Genomic DNA, 17002 nt, shown 5'->3' with positions numbered 1-17002 from the left:
AGTTGTCTGTTTGGCAGAATCTCTAAGAGCAATAGAATATGTTTATTAAAATTCAAGCATTTATGACTGTGCTCAGACAGTATAACTATTGGCTTTATGAGCCAACTCAGACAACAAAGATAAACAACAAAGGGCATTTAGGTACAAAGTAAAGCTTGAAAGAACCAAACTAAAGTAGAAAGTATAAAATAAATACAGAATCACTCCTGAAGATATTCAGGGAGTTTGGGGTTTTCATTTTTTATTTTCTTTATTGATTTTAGAGGAGAGAGAGAGAGGAGACAGGGAGAAAGAGACAGAAACATTGATGAGAGAGAACTGGTTGCCTCCTGCATGCCCCTCACTGGGGATTTGGCCCACAACCAGGGCATGTGCCCTGACTAGAAACTGAACTGGCAATCTCTTGGTGCATAGGTTGATGCTCAACCACTAAGCCACACCAGCTGGGCGAGTTTGAGGTTTTATATAGTTAATCACCACACTGTTCACTGTTTTGTTGTATTTTCTTTATTCATCAAGTAAGTCTGTGGCTATGCCGATATAAGATGTTGTATCTACCACTTAGCTTAATCTTTCTTATTGGAATACTGACCAAAATGTTTCATGAAATTGGTCTAATTTTGTTCTTCAATTCATCAGAATACATGTATTAATTTTAAGCTGTAAACCAACTTCTTGTTCTCCCACAACAAATGGTATCATAAATAATTTAAATTCAAGAGGGATGTTCACTAGTTTGATTACCCTTAATTAGGAAAATTATTCAAAATTATATTCAGAGAAGCAACAGTCGGGTTAGAATGACACATTAGTGAGATGTGAAAATAACATAAGAGGGAAAAAACACATCAGTGGAGATGAGGAAAAAAACACAACTGTCAGAGGGTGATGTTGAAACAATTTTCTGCTAGGGGTCTAAAGTGAAAGGTGACTTTCTAGTGATTATGTTTCTTTCTGAGTAAGCAGAAAAAAGCAACAAGATATTAGTAGCAGTCATAAAGCACAGTATTTTGAGGCCATTAAATCATACCGGGGGTAGGGTATTCAAATGAGTGATGTATTGTTTTATTTTAAAAGAGAAAGATTAATGGAAATAAATGTTATATTATTTAAAACATTTCATAGAATGAGATTAAAATTTAGAAAAAAGCACTTGAAAATAAAAATTTTAAATACCATCACATTCTGATTTTTGGTATGAACAATGATGTTAAGAGTAAAACAGGATTTCTTAAGATATTAAATATTCTAACTGGCCAAAAAATATATAAGGAAAAGGAACACAACCCAAATAACAAATTGCATATATAACCAATTTAAAAGAGACAGTAGAAGAAATTGGATTGACAGTATAGTTATAGCAACATATGAAATTTACAAAACACTGTCATTAGTATTTTATAAGATTTTCATCCCATTTATTTCTGGTTGAGTTTAGAGGAGAACTATAAAAAACACATATACATTAAGATATTTCAGTGATTGAGTGTTGACCCATACACCAAGAGGTTGCCAGTTTGATTCCCAGTCATGGCACATGCCCAGGTTGTGGGCCCAATCCTCAGTGGGGGGTATGCAGGAGGTGACCAATCGATGTTCTGTCTCATTGATGTTTCTATCTCTCTCTCTCTCTCCTTTTCTCTCTTTCTAAAATCAATAAAGAAAAAAAAATTTTTTCATGTTAATGGAACAGATAAGAAAGAGAGGAGTCAAGGATATTATGTAAGAAAAATTGAAATGTAAAAATTGTAAGACTACATTGGAGATAATAAAATTCATAAACAAAATGTCAGTGATTGAATTTATGATATAGAAGATAAAATTTCCCAGTTTAAGTAGACAAAAAAATGACTGAGGAGAAAAGGCATTTATGAAAAAAGAATTCTATTAAGAAAAATATTTAAGGACTTCCGGTCAAGATGGCGGCATAGGTAAACGCGGTATTGCATCCTCCCACAACCACATCAAAGTTACAACTAAACTACAGAACAACCATCATTCAAAACCGCCTGAAATCAAGCTGAATGAAAGTCCTACAACTGCGGAATTAAAAAAAGCAGCTACATCCAGACTGGTAGGAGGGGCGGCGGTGGCGCGAGGGGTGGCCGTGGCAGAGGTGGCACAGCAGCGAGATGGGCTAGTCCCACACCCAAGTGTGGCGGATAAAAATCAGGAGGCTCCCGCAGCTGGGAATATCCTTCCTGAGGACTGAGGGGTCCCCGTCCCACACCAAGTGCCCCGCTCAGGGTTCCAGTGCCAGGAAGAGAATCCCCATAACTTCTGGCTGGAAAAACCAGCAGGAACTGAGGCTCAGGGAGGCTGAGGCGGCTGGAGCCCCAGGCAGCTCCTTAAAGGGCCTGTGCACGGACTTATCGGACTCTCTCCCTCTAAGCTCAGAGGGGAGGCAGCTCGAGGGGCACCAGAGACATACAGGGAATAACTGAGCTGTTTGGCACTGGAGCGAGGGCTGGAGAGGGGGCTTCCTCGGGGACAAAAGTGCTGTAAGAGGCCTTTGTTCCTTTGGTGAGCCCTTCCCGGGGGTGGCAGACAGAAGCCATATCTGGGACTCCAGCAACCTGGCTCACACTGGTAGCCCCGCCCTGGTGACTCCCTGAGGCTCCGCCCTGCCCCACCCCACACAACTTTCAAGCCCACCCAAGCTGTTGCCACTTGCTTAACCATAGGATTGGCCGGTCTTGGATCCTGCTTCAGGTTTTTCCTAAATTCTTTCAAACGAGCAGCATCGGGTCTCAGCGAGCCCCATACCTCTCATTAAGTAATACACAGAAACAAACACAGGGAGGCAGCCAAAATGAGGATACAAAGAAACAGGTCCCAAATGAAAGAACAGAACAAAAGCCAAATAAAAGAACTAAGCGAAAGGGAGATAAGCAACCTAACAGATACTGAGTTCAAAATACTGCTTATAAGGATGCTCAATGAACTTAGTGAGAACCTCAGTGAACTTAGGGAGGGCCTCAAGAGCATAAAAAAGGACCAGTTAGAAATCATGGATACACAGTTAGAATTGAAGGAGGCATTAACTGAAATAAAGAATAATTTACACAGCTTCAATAATAGAGTATGTAAATCCAAGGAGCAAACCATCGATTTGGAATATAAGGAAGCAAAAATCCCCAATCAGAAGAGCAAAAAGAAAAAAGAATCCAAAAAAATGAGGATAGTGTAAGGAGCCTCTGGGACAACTTCAAGCGTGCCAACATTCGCATCTTGGGGGTGCCAGAAGGAGAAGAGAGAGAACAAGAAATCAAAAACCTGTTTGAAACAATAATGGCAGAAAACTTTCCTAACTTGGTGAAGGAAACAGACATACAAGTCCAGGAAGCACAGAGAGTCCCAAACAAGATGAACCCCAAGAGGCCCACACCAAGACACATCATCATCAAAGTGCAAAAGGTTCAAGACAAAGAGAGAATCTTAAAAGCAGCAAGAGAAAGGCAGCTAGTTACCTACAAGGGAGTTCCCATTAGGCTGTCAGTTGATTTCTCAAAAGAAACTTTGCAGGCCAGAAGGGAGTGGCAAGAAATATTCAGAGTGATGAAAACCAAGAACCTACAACCAAAATTACTCTATCCTGCAAAGCTGTCATTTAGAATCGATGGACATATAAAAACTTTCCCAGACAAGAAAAAGTTAAAGGAGTTCATCACTACCAAACCATTATTATATGAAATGATGAAGGGTCTTTTTGAAGAAAAAGATAAAATGTATGAACAAACAAAATGGTGATGAATACATATCTATCAACAATGGAATCTATAAACAAAATGAACAGGAAGAACAGAAACATTCTCATAGATGCAGAGAACATTTTGTTGGTTGCCAGTTGGGAAGGGGGTTGGGAGAATGGGTGAAAAAGGTGAAGGGATTAAGAAGCACAAATTCATTGCTAGACTGACAAACCTCAAAGGGAAAGGGTTGGGGGAGTGGGAAGAAATAAACCAAAGAACTTATATGCATAACCAATGGACACAGACAATAGTGTGGGAAAAGGTGGGAGGGGGGCGGGAGTGGGGAGGACGGAAAAATGTGGAACATCTGTAATACATTTTACATCCAACAATAAAGATTTGAAAAAAGAAAAATATTTAAAATATTTATTTTAAGCCTGAATATAATTGCTTTTTTATAGTATAAAATTTTGGAGAATATTCAGATATATTATTTTAGGTATACATATGTCAGATATATTTAAACACTTTTGATGTAAAAAGTCAGACTACTGACTTATATTTAGGGTTTTGTTTTGCATATGGTGGACTACTGCATACCCATTAATATTTGAATTCCTAAGATATTTTTATTGTCACAGAAACATTTATTTATAATTTAGGTGAAAGAAGCAGTATCCTTTTTTCAGAAATGCGTTATAGTAGTAACTTTGAAAATACACACATTTACACGTATTTGAAAAAACATTTAGACTGTCAAAGGTTATTAAGAGTAACTAAATTAGACAGGGCAATTCACTCAACATTCACTCAGTAGATATGATAAAGGTCCCTTGAGCCCAGGGATATAACAATGAATGATGCACACAAAAATCTCAACATTTATTGAACATATATAAAGCTTGTAAAAAGAGACAAAAAGCAATAATGTATGTGATTCCAAGAACAGTAAGTAAATAGTTTGGAAAGTATTCAGTGTGGCCTATTTTAAATTAGAATGGCTAATAAATAACTTCATATGGACAATTTTGAGATAAAATCTGAACGATGAGAAGGATCAGGCATATGAGATTTGGTAGAAGCATCATCTCAGACAAAGAAAAAGGAAAACTCAATAGGATTGGGTTGGGTTAGAAGTTGTTATATTTGAGGCATAGGTAAAAGGGAAAATTGGCAGTTGTACAGAGAAAAAAGGAAGAAGTAGGCAGGCACAAGATCTAGTGGGTTCTTTTAGATAAAAATAAGCATGGCATTCTAATTGCAAAGAGAGCCCTTGAAGAAGATTGGCTTTTGTATTTGTAAAGAGATTGCTCTGACTGTTTTAGCAAATGGATTTTAGGGGAATGAGTAGGGAGACCAGATGGTTCGCTTGAGCAGTTGTCCAGGCAGGATGTATTATTAACTTTGTTTAGGGCAGGAGTTCTCAAGGGAATGAGAGGGAGTGTCTTTTGCCATCCCTAGAGGACATTAGGCAATGTCTGAAGACTTTTTTGGTTGTCACATTGGGGTCAAAGTATAGTTAGCACCTAGTGCATAGAAGCCCAGGATGCTGCTAAACACCCTACAATGCACAGGACAGAGCCTCATCCCCAACACAAAGTTACCTGGCTCAAAATATAAACAGTATGGAGGTGGGGAATTCCTAATTTAAAGTAATATAAAATGAAATGGTGAAAAGTGACCAGACTGGTATAGTTATGCAAAAATTATATGTTGGACAACAAACTTTTAATAGCTTTTTGAGAGCTCCTCAGGGAAATTTTACCAGAAAGGGTATAAGTAGGCAGATCTTTATTGGACTTAATTCTCATGGACTATGTTAAATACATCTTTAACCAGCAATCCATGTAAAAAAGATTTAGTTTCGATTTTGCATGGAGAGACAGCCAGAAAAACATGCAGTCTTGATTTGTCAACTATCCATAAAGACTAACTTGAAAATAAAAAATAAAAAACTAAAGATATTTTTTAAAGTTTTTTATTGAACCAGCATACTAACAGTTATTTCTATAAGAATATTCACTCAAAGACTTTTTTTTTTCCCAGATAAAAATGAAATCTACTCACTTGCCATTCAGTGCTGCTACACCAACTGTGCTTCGGGCAATGGACATGCTGGCTACAAAAGTCCACTGCTGACTCTGGGGATCCCACCTCTCCACTGTGTTCAGGTAGCTCCAGCCATCATGGCCTCCCACGGCATAAATGGGGCCTTCAAGTACTGTCACACCTAAAACATGGGGCAAATAAAAACTGAATTGATTTATTTCACAGTGAGATTTTTAAAATCAAATGAATTGATACTAAAAACTATGATGCTGTTCAGAATAGACTCTAGCTATTAGGAAACAGTTGCAACAGTGTAGAAACGATTTACTGAAATGGAATCATTTCATTACATTAAAACAAAAATTAGAACCAAAAATAAGTATTATGACCTACATAATTATGAATTAAAACATTTCCTTAGTTATGTCCATGTGAAAAAGGAAATTCTAAGAATCAGAGATGATACATCTTATGCCTTACTTTGAAGAATATTTTATACTGCCATTTAAAACACTTTATTACTTCAACCAATGTTGTATTAAGCAATGTAATATCAATTTGAACAGAACATGATATATAATTCTATGTTATTATGAATTTTTTTATTTTAATTTTTTAAATTTAATTTAATTTAAAATTTTCTATATATTATGTATTTTGTCTATATTTCAATATTATGTATTTATATTTAGAAAATAAATTTTTCTTGCTGAATTGATTTTTTAAATTAAGAAATATTTATTTTCTATACAGTAATGCTTCTCACCTCAAAGTTCTAACTTTTCAATTATTAATGTACCTATGTTAAGATTGTTTTTGTTCCTGTGTGCTGATCTCTGACTTACATGGTTATTTAATCCATCTGTATTTAATGTAATAACTGATTACTTTTAAATTCAATTTTAATGTTTTTCCTAATTGGTCCTTCCATTCATTTTTCATTTTCTTTCTCCAATATTGCCTTTTTGTTGTTGTTATATATTTAAATTATTTCATTTTTCTTTTCCTCATGTTTTAGCTTGTTGTAGACATAATACTATTGAATATGTCTAATAAGTGGTCAGATTATCAAATAAGGTTCACATGAATAAGAAATCTCACAGGTGACCAAGATTTACTAATAATTACAAGGACACAAGGGATCCTGAGGCATCTGCAACAAAAAGTAGATGTGTAGTCTTGGCTGGTTGCTCAGAAGTTAGAGCATCGGCTCGTGGACTAAAGAGTCATGAGTTCAATTCCAGTCAAGGGCACACATCTCAGTTGCAGTTCAGTCCCTGGACCTGGTCAGGGTTGTGCAGGAGGGAACCAATCATTGTGTCTCTTTCACATTATTGTTTCTTCTTTCTCTCCCCCCACCACCCCACCTCCCACTCTATCTGAAGATAAATGAAAAAATACCCTCAGGTGAGGATTATAAGAAACAAAGGTAGATGTCTAGACTTTTCCTCTTAGGCAGTTCCTTCTTTTCCAGGATAATTATCTCTCTTGCCTGGACCTCCATGGAGTTCTGAATTCTAATTTGTTCCTCTGTAACTCAGAAACTGCAGCAAGCCCTGGCTCTCTGCTTTCATTTTGCCCTTTGACCCTGTGATGTGTATATGCCTGGAGAAAGCAGAAGTAAGCATTGAGTTTACCTCGGTGCTCTTCCCTTTGACATCTGGCTTCTCAAGTGCTGGCTGCCTTGGTTTCTCTCTGATGTGTTCAAGAATTCAATGTATGTATTTTATTCACTTTTATACTTGTACATGATAAGAAGCTTACTCAGGTACTAGATACCATTGACTCTCAGCCTACTGGGGGTTGTCGCAACACAATGAACTACAAGTAGGCATGGCTTGGAGTGTGGAGGAGTATCATAAGGGAGCAAATGCTCCTGATCTTTGGATGTAGTCCGATTTATTTGTAAAGTGGTTCCCTAGGTTACACAATGTTTTAAATAATTAACTCCTTGAGATAATATCTTTGTTGATCTTTTAGTTAAGTCTAGTCTTTTTGTTTGTTTGTTTTAGTGGTTTTTTGTTGAAATGCATAACAAACACATTCACACTTGGGCAATAGATTTATTAGCATTTCAGGGTGGCATTCCAGCCCTATCATACATATCTTAATAACACTTTCAGGGTAGCATTCCAACCCATCATATATACCTTATTGATTCTCATACATATTTTAATTCTTGACTAGCCAGGGCACAAAAATACATACCTCAAAAATACATTTTTTTTTTTTTTATCCTCACCCGAGGATATTTTTCAATTTTTTGTACAGACAGAGCGGGAGGGAGAGAGAGGAAGGGAGAGAGAGTGAGAAACATCGACGTGAAGGGACACATCGAGTGGCTGCCACCCGCACGACCAACCAGGGCCGGGGACAAACTGCAACCGAGGTACGCGCCCCTAGCGGGAACCGAACCCGGGTCTCTCCGGACCGCAGGCCGACGCTCTAACCGCTGAGCCAAACTGGCCAGGGCTCAAAAATACATTTTATTCATCCACCAAACCCCCAACCCTACAGATACTCCATGAGGTTGAGAAGATAAATTTGAATAAGACTTCTAACTTTACTTTTAAAGCAAAAGTTTCAGAAATAATGTCATCAAATGTATTTATCTATCAGTATTGCCTTGGCTTTGGTTTACACATGTGTTTTTAAGATTTTCCTGTAGTTATGAGATTTAACATAGTAAGTTTCTTAATCACTTGAAATTGTAATTTCCTCATCGCTGAAGTGAGAGTAATTATAGTAATGATCTTGGTGTTGCGCTGAGGATTATATGAATTAATACATATAAAAGCACTTAGAACAGAATCTGATACATTATAGCCACTCAGTTTTGTAGGCTATTGTAATTGCTATAATAATCTTCATATTCAAGTCTCAGGGAGGATACAAAAAAGAAATTGATAGAAGAGGATAAATAAGGTCCTAAACATATAAAAATTCTTGATGTAAATGACAACTATAATAATTCAGATATAAAAATAAAACATATTTGAGAGAAAGTTTTTGATAATAATCATTTAAATGTTTTTAAATGTTAAAGTATTTCAAAATCAAACATTGTTAGGAACATTGGAAACTGAGAATTCTTATCCTTCATTTGTAACTTAGGAATACCACTTCGAAGATATAGTTAACATTTCTAGTGAAAACATTATGATCTTGCTTTTACAAAAATTTGAAATATTTTATAATTTAAAACTATGACTATTATAGAAAGCAAAATACAGCAATTGAGGTATAAGAAATAGTAAATATTGGTTACAATAAATCAAGAAAATATCTATATAAACCATTAATCTTTCAACACAGATATTTATTCAGTTGCTTTAAAAAAATTGGAAAGTTTTTTATATCTTCTGCTGTAGGTAGATAAAATAGAGCCTACATAAAATAAAGACTAAAGACAATAAGTGCATAAAATTATTGAAAGATATCATATATTACTATTCTTTAACTAAAGTATTGTGGGTGAGGATATCAGTGTTGAAGGCAGGGAAAGAAGCAGAAAAGTGTTGTGATTAATAGCTATAGCTTTGGGAAATATTTGTCTAGGTTTAAATTCCAATGTATTTTTACCAGTTGTATGATGTTGGAAAAAAATATCTTAATCTCCTTATATCTCAGTACCCTCATTCTTAAAGAGTACCTACCTTATATCATTTATGTGAATATTAAATATAAAACTCATATTAGTGTGAGTTTATTATCAGTTGATAATAAAGTCAGTACATTTTAATTATTATATGAATAAAATGGTCAGTATACTCTCAGGATTGGTCATTATAGCTGAGATGTTACGATGTGCAAGTAAGATGAAAGTGTACTTTTAAGATACGTCATCATATTCAAAACTTAAATTCCTCTCCCAAACATCTCTACTAGTTGAACAAGAACTGTATTCTCAGGATTGTTTATTTTAATAATCCAAATTTGGAAAATATTCAAAGTTTTCTTGAAAACATTCATACTTCATGCTTACAGATTATAAAGAAGATACTGGATTAGCACAGGATTTCTGAGCACTGGATCCCTTATGATATGTGAGCTGCACATTTCTTGCAGCTGCTATGATTCCCTTGCCAAAAGGTCTCATTAAGTGAAGTGAATAATTGGACCAGGGTAACTTCAAAATCAGAATGATACTTCAAATCCTTTCTATGCTCACTAAAAATATCTTTACAGATATATGAAAGCAAGGTTAACTATGCAAAAATATTTTTCTGTGCTATGTTCATGTAATAATGTTAAACCTGCATTAAAACATAATAATCTAATGAAAACAATAGAAATATCTAAAGTATTTTTTGTGTCTCTAGCTTAAAAATTGCATGATTTCTTTTGACAAAAATTTGTAAAAGGTATTTTTGATGTTTATAGTTACCAAAATTTTGTTTTTAAATATATATATAATTGCTTACATATTTTATACTATAGCTCTTGCACATATTATTATTATTATTATTATTATTATTATTATTTTATCCTCATCCGAGGACATTTTTCCATTTTTTTGTACAGACAGAGTGGGAGGGAGAGAGAGGAAGAGAGAGAGAGGGAAACATCGATGTGAAAGGGACACATCGAGTGGCTGCCACCCGCACGACCAACCAGGGCCGGGGACAAACTGCAACTGAGGTACCTGCCCTTAGCGGGAACCGAACCCGGGTCTCTCCGGACCACAGGCGGATGCTCTAACCGCTGAGCCAAACCGGCCAGGGCTGCACATATTATTTTCCTTGGGAATTCTGCAGTAAAATCTCTATTAGAATTTTTCTGTATAATTTCCCTTCAAGATAGTTCAATGAAAGTAGCAAGCTATTACATTAATATATACAAATTGCAGGTAAGATAAGTGTTTGAGTGAAAACTAAAATTGTTTTATAATTAGAGTCAAACCCTTTCTATGGAATTTTTAAAAACTAAACACTGACCTCTGATTTCTACATCATCTATGTAGCAGTGACTAGTATTTGGCACCCACCCTGTTTTTTTCCTTATTCTATTTTAATAAAGCCACCAATTTTTAAGTGGACACATAGCCACCCAGAATTTTAAAAAGATAAGACTTTAGTCTATTGCAGGTAGATGCAACAGTTTGACTAAAGCTGTGTGTGAGGTGTGCGGTCTGTAATGCTGATGCAAGAGATGGAGTAGAAGCAACCATGTGGGCGATGTGGTGCCCTTGGGCCTGGTATTAAACATAGGGGACCAAGAAGAGTGAAGCCGCTGGTGCTCTGAAGAGTTACAGCTGAATGACAGTCTTGCTCAGATGTTCATATCCTCCTATACCACTAGGAGGAATTTATTCCAGTGAAACCACTGCTGCTCTGGCTTTTACTCTTAGACCAGCTGACTTCATTCTAATAGATTCATCTCAGTAGCCTTCGACTGTCTGAATTTTTAGATAATACCTGAATCCTTAGCAATATACAACAAATACTTTAATTTTGCTTTATAAAATTCTACATTCTGAAATTGTATGACAAATTTCAGAATGACACACACAATGTATAAATAGCAAATTGTCTCATTACATTGAATATATTTTCATATATTATTCATATATATATATTTAACAGTGTGTATATATATGCCTCTTCGTATACACATAAATACAGGATAGAAGTTAATAACCATTGATGTAGACTTTAAATACCTGTGGAATCACTGTATCTGCTAAATTTTAAAATGTTGTTTGTAGCACTGAAATCTTCTGAATTTTTAGAAAACCATGTGTAGTGCCTTGAATGGTAGCCTGAAAAAAAGATATGTCCATGTCCTAATTCCTAGAACATGTGAATGTGACCTTATTTGGAAAACAGTTTTTACCGGTGTGATTAAGTTAAGCCTCTTGAGATGAGGATGTCATCTTGAATTAGGCGAGTGGTCCCTACGTTCAATGACAAGTGTCCTCAAAAGAGAAATGGGAGATTTTAAACACAGAGAGGAGGCGATGTGAATAAAGAGGCAGCGCTTAGAGGGATGTGGCCACTAGCCAAGGGACAGCCCTCCTCGGGGTGCAGGAAGAGGCTGGCAAGAGTCTCTCCCAGAGCCCCCAGGGAGCAAGTGCCCCCGCTGAGTGGAGTCCGAAGCCTTCCCTCCAGAACAGTGAGACTGCAAAGCTGAAGCCGCCAAGCCTTTGTTGCTTTGCTAGGGCAGCCCCCGGGGCGGGACTACAGTGGGCTCGGGAGGAGTGTCCACCGTGTGTGGTGGTTTTGTAGTAGATTCGAGAGATTCCTCTGTGATCCACCTAGTTTTCTCTTCTTAGCTTTACATGCAGCACTTGATTGTGAGACAAAAACGGTGTAAAATATATGCCTCATCTTGTATATATAAATATAGCTCACATAAGTATACAAATCGGAAGTTTTAAAAATAGCTGGAATATATTTAACTTTATTTCTTTGTTTTCATTTTTATTTACTTATTTTTTAATCCTCGCCCGAAGATATTTTTCAGCTAGAGTGGGAGGGAGGGAGAGAGAGAGAAACATCGACGTGAGAGAGACACATCAACTGGTTGCCTCCCAAACGACCCTGACCAGGGCCAAGGACGAACTGCAACTGAGGTTCCTGTGACTCTTTGGTCCATGGGCCAATGCTCTAACCTCTGAGCCAAACTGGCCAGGGCTATTTTTTATTTTTTGTGTCTGACTCTGTATAACCAATTGAGCACATAATAATAATAATAATATCAAAAATAGTAATAATACTATAGCCACTCAAGATTTGAGTGGGGAATGGATAGAGGGGAGAAAAAAGGAAGTACGCATAGATAGCTTTTGTCTTATCAGGGAGGATTCTCAGAAATATTCCAGCAGATTTCTCCCATGCTTCCCTGTGCAGGGCTTAGTTGCAAACCTGTCTTCAGTCTAGACTAATAATTGTCCTAGGCCGTGATTTCCAACATTGTTCATCTCATGGCACACATTAACTAATGACTAAAATTCTGTAGCACACCAAAAAAAATTTTTGTTGGATCTGACCAAAAAAAAAAAAAACAAAGGTATAATTGTGATTTATTCATGCCAGGTGGCTATTGTTGTGTTGGCTGTTGTCATATTTTAAATTTTATTTGACAATCTAAGAGAAAAGAGGTTAGTGCCCCTAATTATTCAGTTATTACACGGTTTACAAATTCTTGCGGCACACTGGTTGAAAACTGCTGGTCTAAGGGAAAGGACTTGCCTTTTGGACACTTCTTGGACGGCTCACATTGTATCCATGTCAAATGAGGTCATTTCAGAAAAGAGGAAGTGGGGCAGCTGGTAGCCAGGCAATTACCAGTCTGTCCTAAGGATGGCAGACCTCAACAAGCTGGCTTGGAGAGAAATGTGATGGACAGTAATAATGTTAGACTAAATTAACTTTGAGAAAAGTGAACCGTACGCTTTTTTGCCAATTTTATGACTTGCTATAAATTGACGACTTAGAAAATGTTGGTATCTGCTGTACATTGCCCTGATGGAAAGGGTAATTGATATAATCGTGAGATTTCTCTCCTTCATTTCAGAAAAGAAACAGGAAAGAGGTTAGGTGTGGGTATATCTAGTTTAAATGGATTGTTGCTACATTATTCAGTGACGAAATCATTAAGAAGTATTTTTGGAAATGAAAACAAACATGTTTTCATTATATTTTGTTTCCGGCTTAACCTAGAATTATTTGCTTAAGGCAAAAACTACTCTAACCCTCACAAAATCCAGATTTTTTTGCATATAAATAAATTTAATGTATTAAAGGGATAGTGAGGTAAAACATTTTGTTATGCATGATTACAAATTTTATACATTTCCAAGTGAAAACTCTTTAACAATCTATCTTCTTCTTAGTTAAGAAATATCAATCTACATGAACAATCACTATCATCAACGCATATTAAAATTAATTCCACAGAATTTAATAGATTTATCACATACTAATAATTTCAATGGGAGATTTTATTTGTAGAATAGCTTTTATAACCTGTAGTTTCCTTTCTACCCCCATAATTTGTTTTGTTTAATTTTCACATTGTATCATTTAGCAGCTTTCTAGCTCCATTTACTACCTGCCTATCTTCTTTCTTCAACTTCTTTTCGATGCGTCTATAAGACTGAGATCAACCTGCCAGTAACAAAAACTATCCCTGCTCAAAAACATTAAAGATTTTTCCTCAGATGAGAAAATATTAAAGAGTAAACTTTATCATACAATGTAATTTTATTCAATGTCTGGCTTCAAATTTTAAATTCCATCTACCACTAGTATATTTGTAAATTGTAAAATCAGTCAAATGTAATATTTGGTGTTTTATCTATGTTTCAGGTAGCCTATCTTTCATGACATTTCTTATATAGTACCCTAGACTGCAAAAGAACTCTGTAACATGGCAAAATGCCACCTATCATAAGTCTTCATTCAAGTGATCTGAGATAAAAATTTTCTTTTACTTACCAAGCTGCAAAAAACAATGCAATCATGTTTTGGCAGTTTTTAAATAAAGCTTGCATTATTTCCTGGATTATATTAAAATAATTTAAGATTTCTGTCTAAGAAATAGAAGTTTCTGTGAAAGTAAGACTTTTTTTTTCTGATTAATTATTGCATCTTACAAAGCACCTAGAACTGTGATTTAGACCTAATGAACAATCAATAAATGTGTGTTTACTAAAGGCACGAGTCGATGAACCATGGAGGAGTACAGAAAGAGTAAAATAATTTATTAATTCAACAAACTAAAGCCTAGAATAACAAATTAATCTTGAGTGGTTTCAAATGCAACATATGACAGTAAAGAATCTCTTTAAAAATGTGGAAAGGGTTGTGCAGTAGTTTGAAAGAAAATTAAAAGATAAAGCTTTAAGAAAATTTTCTCTATGAAAAAAATTATACTGACTTTTATTATGAGTTTTAATGTAGAACATAATATTAAATTAAAAGTAATTAATAAATGTTTACATTTATTAATTTCACTTATAAATTTTCAAGTTATAAGTGAAAACTACAAATTAAAAATTAGATGTTTTATTTAAGACATTGTTCTTTTAGTGAATAATAAAACAAAACAATTCTATTTTAAGAACTAAAAATTTTTTTTCTATTATTTTATATAAAATAATCTGTTTATCAGATTAAACCAAACAGAAATTAGAATATAAACTTTCTAAGCCTACTTTGTTTGAGATATATTGAACCATAAAATTTTTTCAGGGTCATTTTTATTAAAGTTTTTAAAAGTAAATAATTACATAATTGTCTTTTTTTTTTTTATTTCTATCTGAACTGCAGATAAAAAATAATTTTCCTGGTATCTTGACTAAAACAAGTGTCCAAAAGTTTAAAGAAGATATTTTATCAAGTATAAGATCAAGACTAAATGATGAAGTGATTTCTAGCCATTAAACGCACTTCAATGCTAAAAATATACTTTCTAACTGACTGTCTTAGAGATTAATTTTTTCCATATTTGTATATAATTTGTTTTTATTACACAGTGACCTTGAGGTGATATGATTAAAAACCCATTAATTATTAATAATTTCATTAGTTAAGGTCTTGTTCATGCTTCTGTTAATAATTTATTTTTAGAACTGAGATTTCTTGAGTTTCTTCTAAGTTCCATTCACTAAAACAAGTATATATATATATATATATATATATATATATATATATATATGTATTTGAACTTCTGGTACATAGAGAAATTGAATAAGTATGGTACTTAATGAGAAACTACAATTTTTTAAAAGTTTTTATTGATATGCTTTTGCAATGAATGAGAGTATGTTATATTCGTTTAACAAGAGTTTTAATGTGTGCTAACAATGTTTTAGGCACCTGTGAACAAACAGTTCAATAAAAATAGGTATGACAGCCTTGGCCAGTGAGGCTCAGTTGGCTAGGCGCTGTACTGTGTACTGAAAGGTTGAAGGGTTGATTCCCTGTCAGGGCACATGCCCAGAGTTGTGGGCTTGATTCCCCAGTAGAGGGTGTTCAGGAGGCAGCCAACTGATGTTTCTCTCTTACATCAGTGTTTCTCTCTCTTTCCTTCTCCCTTCCTTTCTATGTACAAGTCAATAAAGAATGTTTTATAAAATGAGTATGACAGCCCTGGCCAGTTTGGCTCAGCGGTTAGAGCGTCGGCCTGCGGTCCAGAGAGACCCGGGTTCGGTTCCCGCTAAGGGCACGTACTTTGGTTGCAGTTTGTCCCCAGTCCTGGTTGGTCGTGCGGGTGGTAGCCACTCGATGTGTCCCTTCACGTCGATGTTTCTCTCTCTCTCTCCCTTCCTCTCTCTCCCTCCCACTCTATCTGTACAAAAAAAAATGGAAAAATATCCTCGGGTGAGGATAAAAAAATAAATAAAAAAATAAAATGAGTATGACATAGTCTCTTCTAGAAGTTAAGAGACTAAGTGTGAAACATAATTAAATAATTATGATCTACAATAATGGGTGCTAAACTACACCAATTATGTATCAGGAATGAAGAGGAAAGGACAACTAGCATTTTGATGGATGATAAAGGAAAACCTTGTCCAGGAAGTGACATTAGACTCACTCTTATGGGATGACTAAGAATGTAGATAAGAAACAGAGGAAGGGCTTCCAGTCAAGATGGTGGCGTAGGTAAACGCGATATTGCATCCTCCCACAACCACATCAAAGTTACAACTAAACTACAGAACAACCATCATTCAAACCTGCCTGAAATCAAGCTGAATGGAAGTCGTACAACTAAGGAATTAAAGAAGCAGCCAGATCGAAGCTGGTAGGAAGGGCGGAGGCGGACGGGCTGGTCTCACACCCACATGTGGCAGATAAAAATCAGGAGGGACACTTCGGCTGGGAAGGTCCTCCCTGAGGACTGAGGGTTCCCCATCCCACACCAGGCACCCCACTCAGTGTTCCAGGGCCAGGAAGAGAAGTCCCCATAACTTCTGGCTGGAAAAAAAAAGCAGGAACTGAGACTCAGGGAGGCTGAGGCAGCTGGAGCCCCAGGCAGCTCTTCTTCAAGGACCCACACATGGACTTACTTTGACTCACTCCCTCTAAGCTTGGAGGGGAGGCAGCTCAAGAGAGGCCAGAGACATACAGGGAAGAACTGAGCTGTTTGCACTGGAGCGAGGGTTGGAGAGAGGGCTTTCTCCGGGACAAACATGATGCCAGAGGCCTTTGTTCCTTTGGTAAGCCCTTCCCTGGGGCAGCAGACAACCACCATATCCGGGCCTCCAGCAACCTGGCTCACACTGGCTGCCCTGCCCTGGTGATCCCTGA

General features: G+C 36.1%; 1 protein-coding gene across 2 annotated transcripts in view; it reads right to left on the bottom strand.

Annotated features, from left to right (window-relative positions):
* KLHL1 (kelch like family member 1) overlaps window positions 1-17002 on the bottom strand; it is a 370204-nt gene that overhangs the window by 27777 nt on the left and 325425 nt on the right. For both annotated transcript variants that reach the window (XM_036250226.1, XM_036250227.1), the window contains one exon: window positions 5760-5922. In XM_036250226.1, the coding sequence (XP_036106119.1) occupies window positions 5760-5922 (163 nt within the window). The remainder of the gene's footprint in view (window positions 1-5759; window positions 5923-17002) is intronic.

The sequence above is a fragment of the Molossus molossus genome, unplaced genomic scaffold (genome assembly GCF_014108415.1).
Source record: "Molossus molossus isolate mMolMol1 unplaced genomic scaffold, mMolMol1.p scaffold_m16_p_9, whole genome shotgun sequence".
Classification (NCBI taxonomy): domain Eukaryota; kingdom Metazoa; phylum Chordata; class Mammalia; order Chiroptera; family Molossidae; genus Molossus; species Molossus molossus.
The sequence above is the reverse complement of the archived record's forward strand: the minus strand, read 5'-3'. Positions and strand labels throughout refer to the sequence as shown.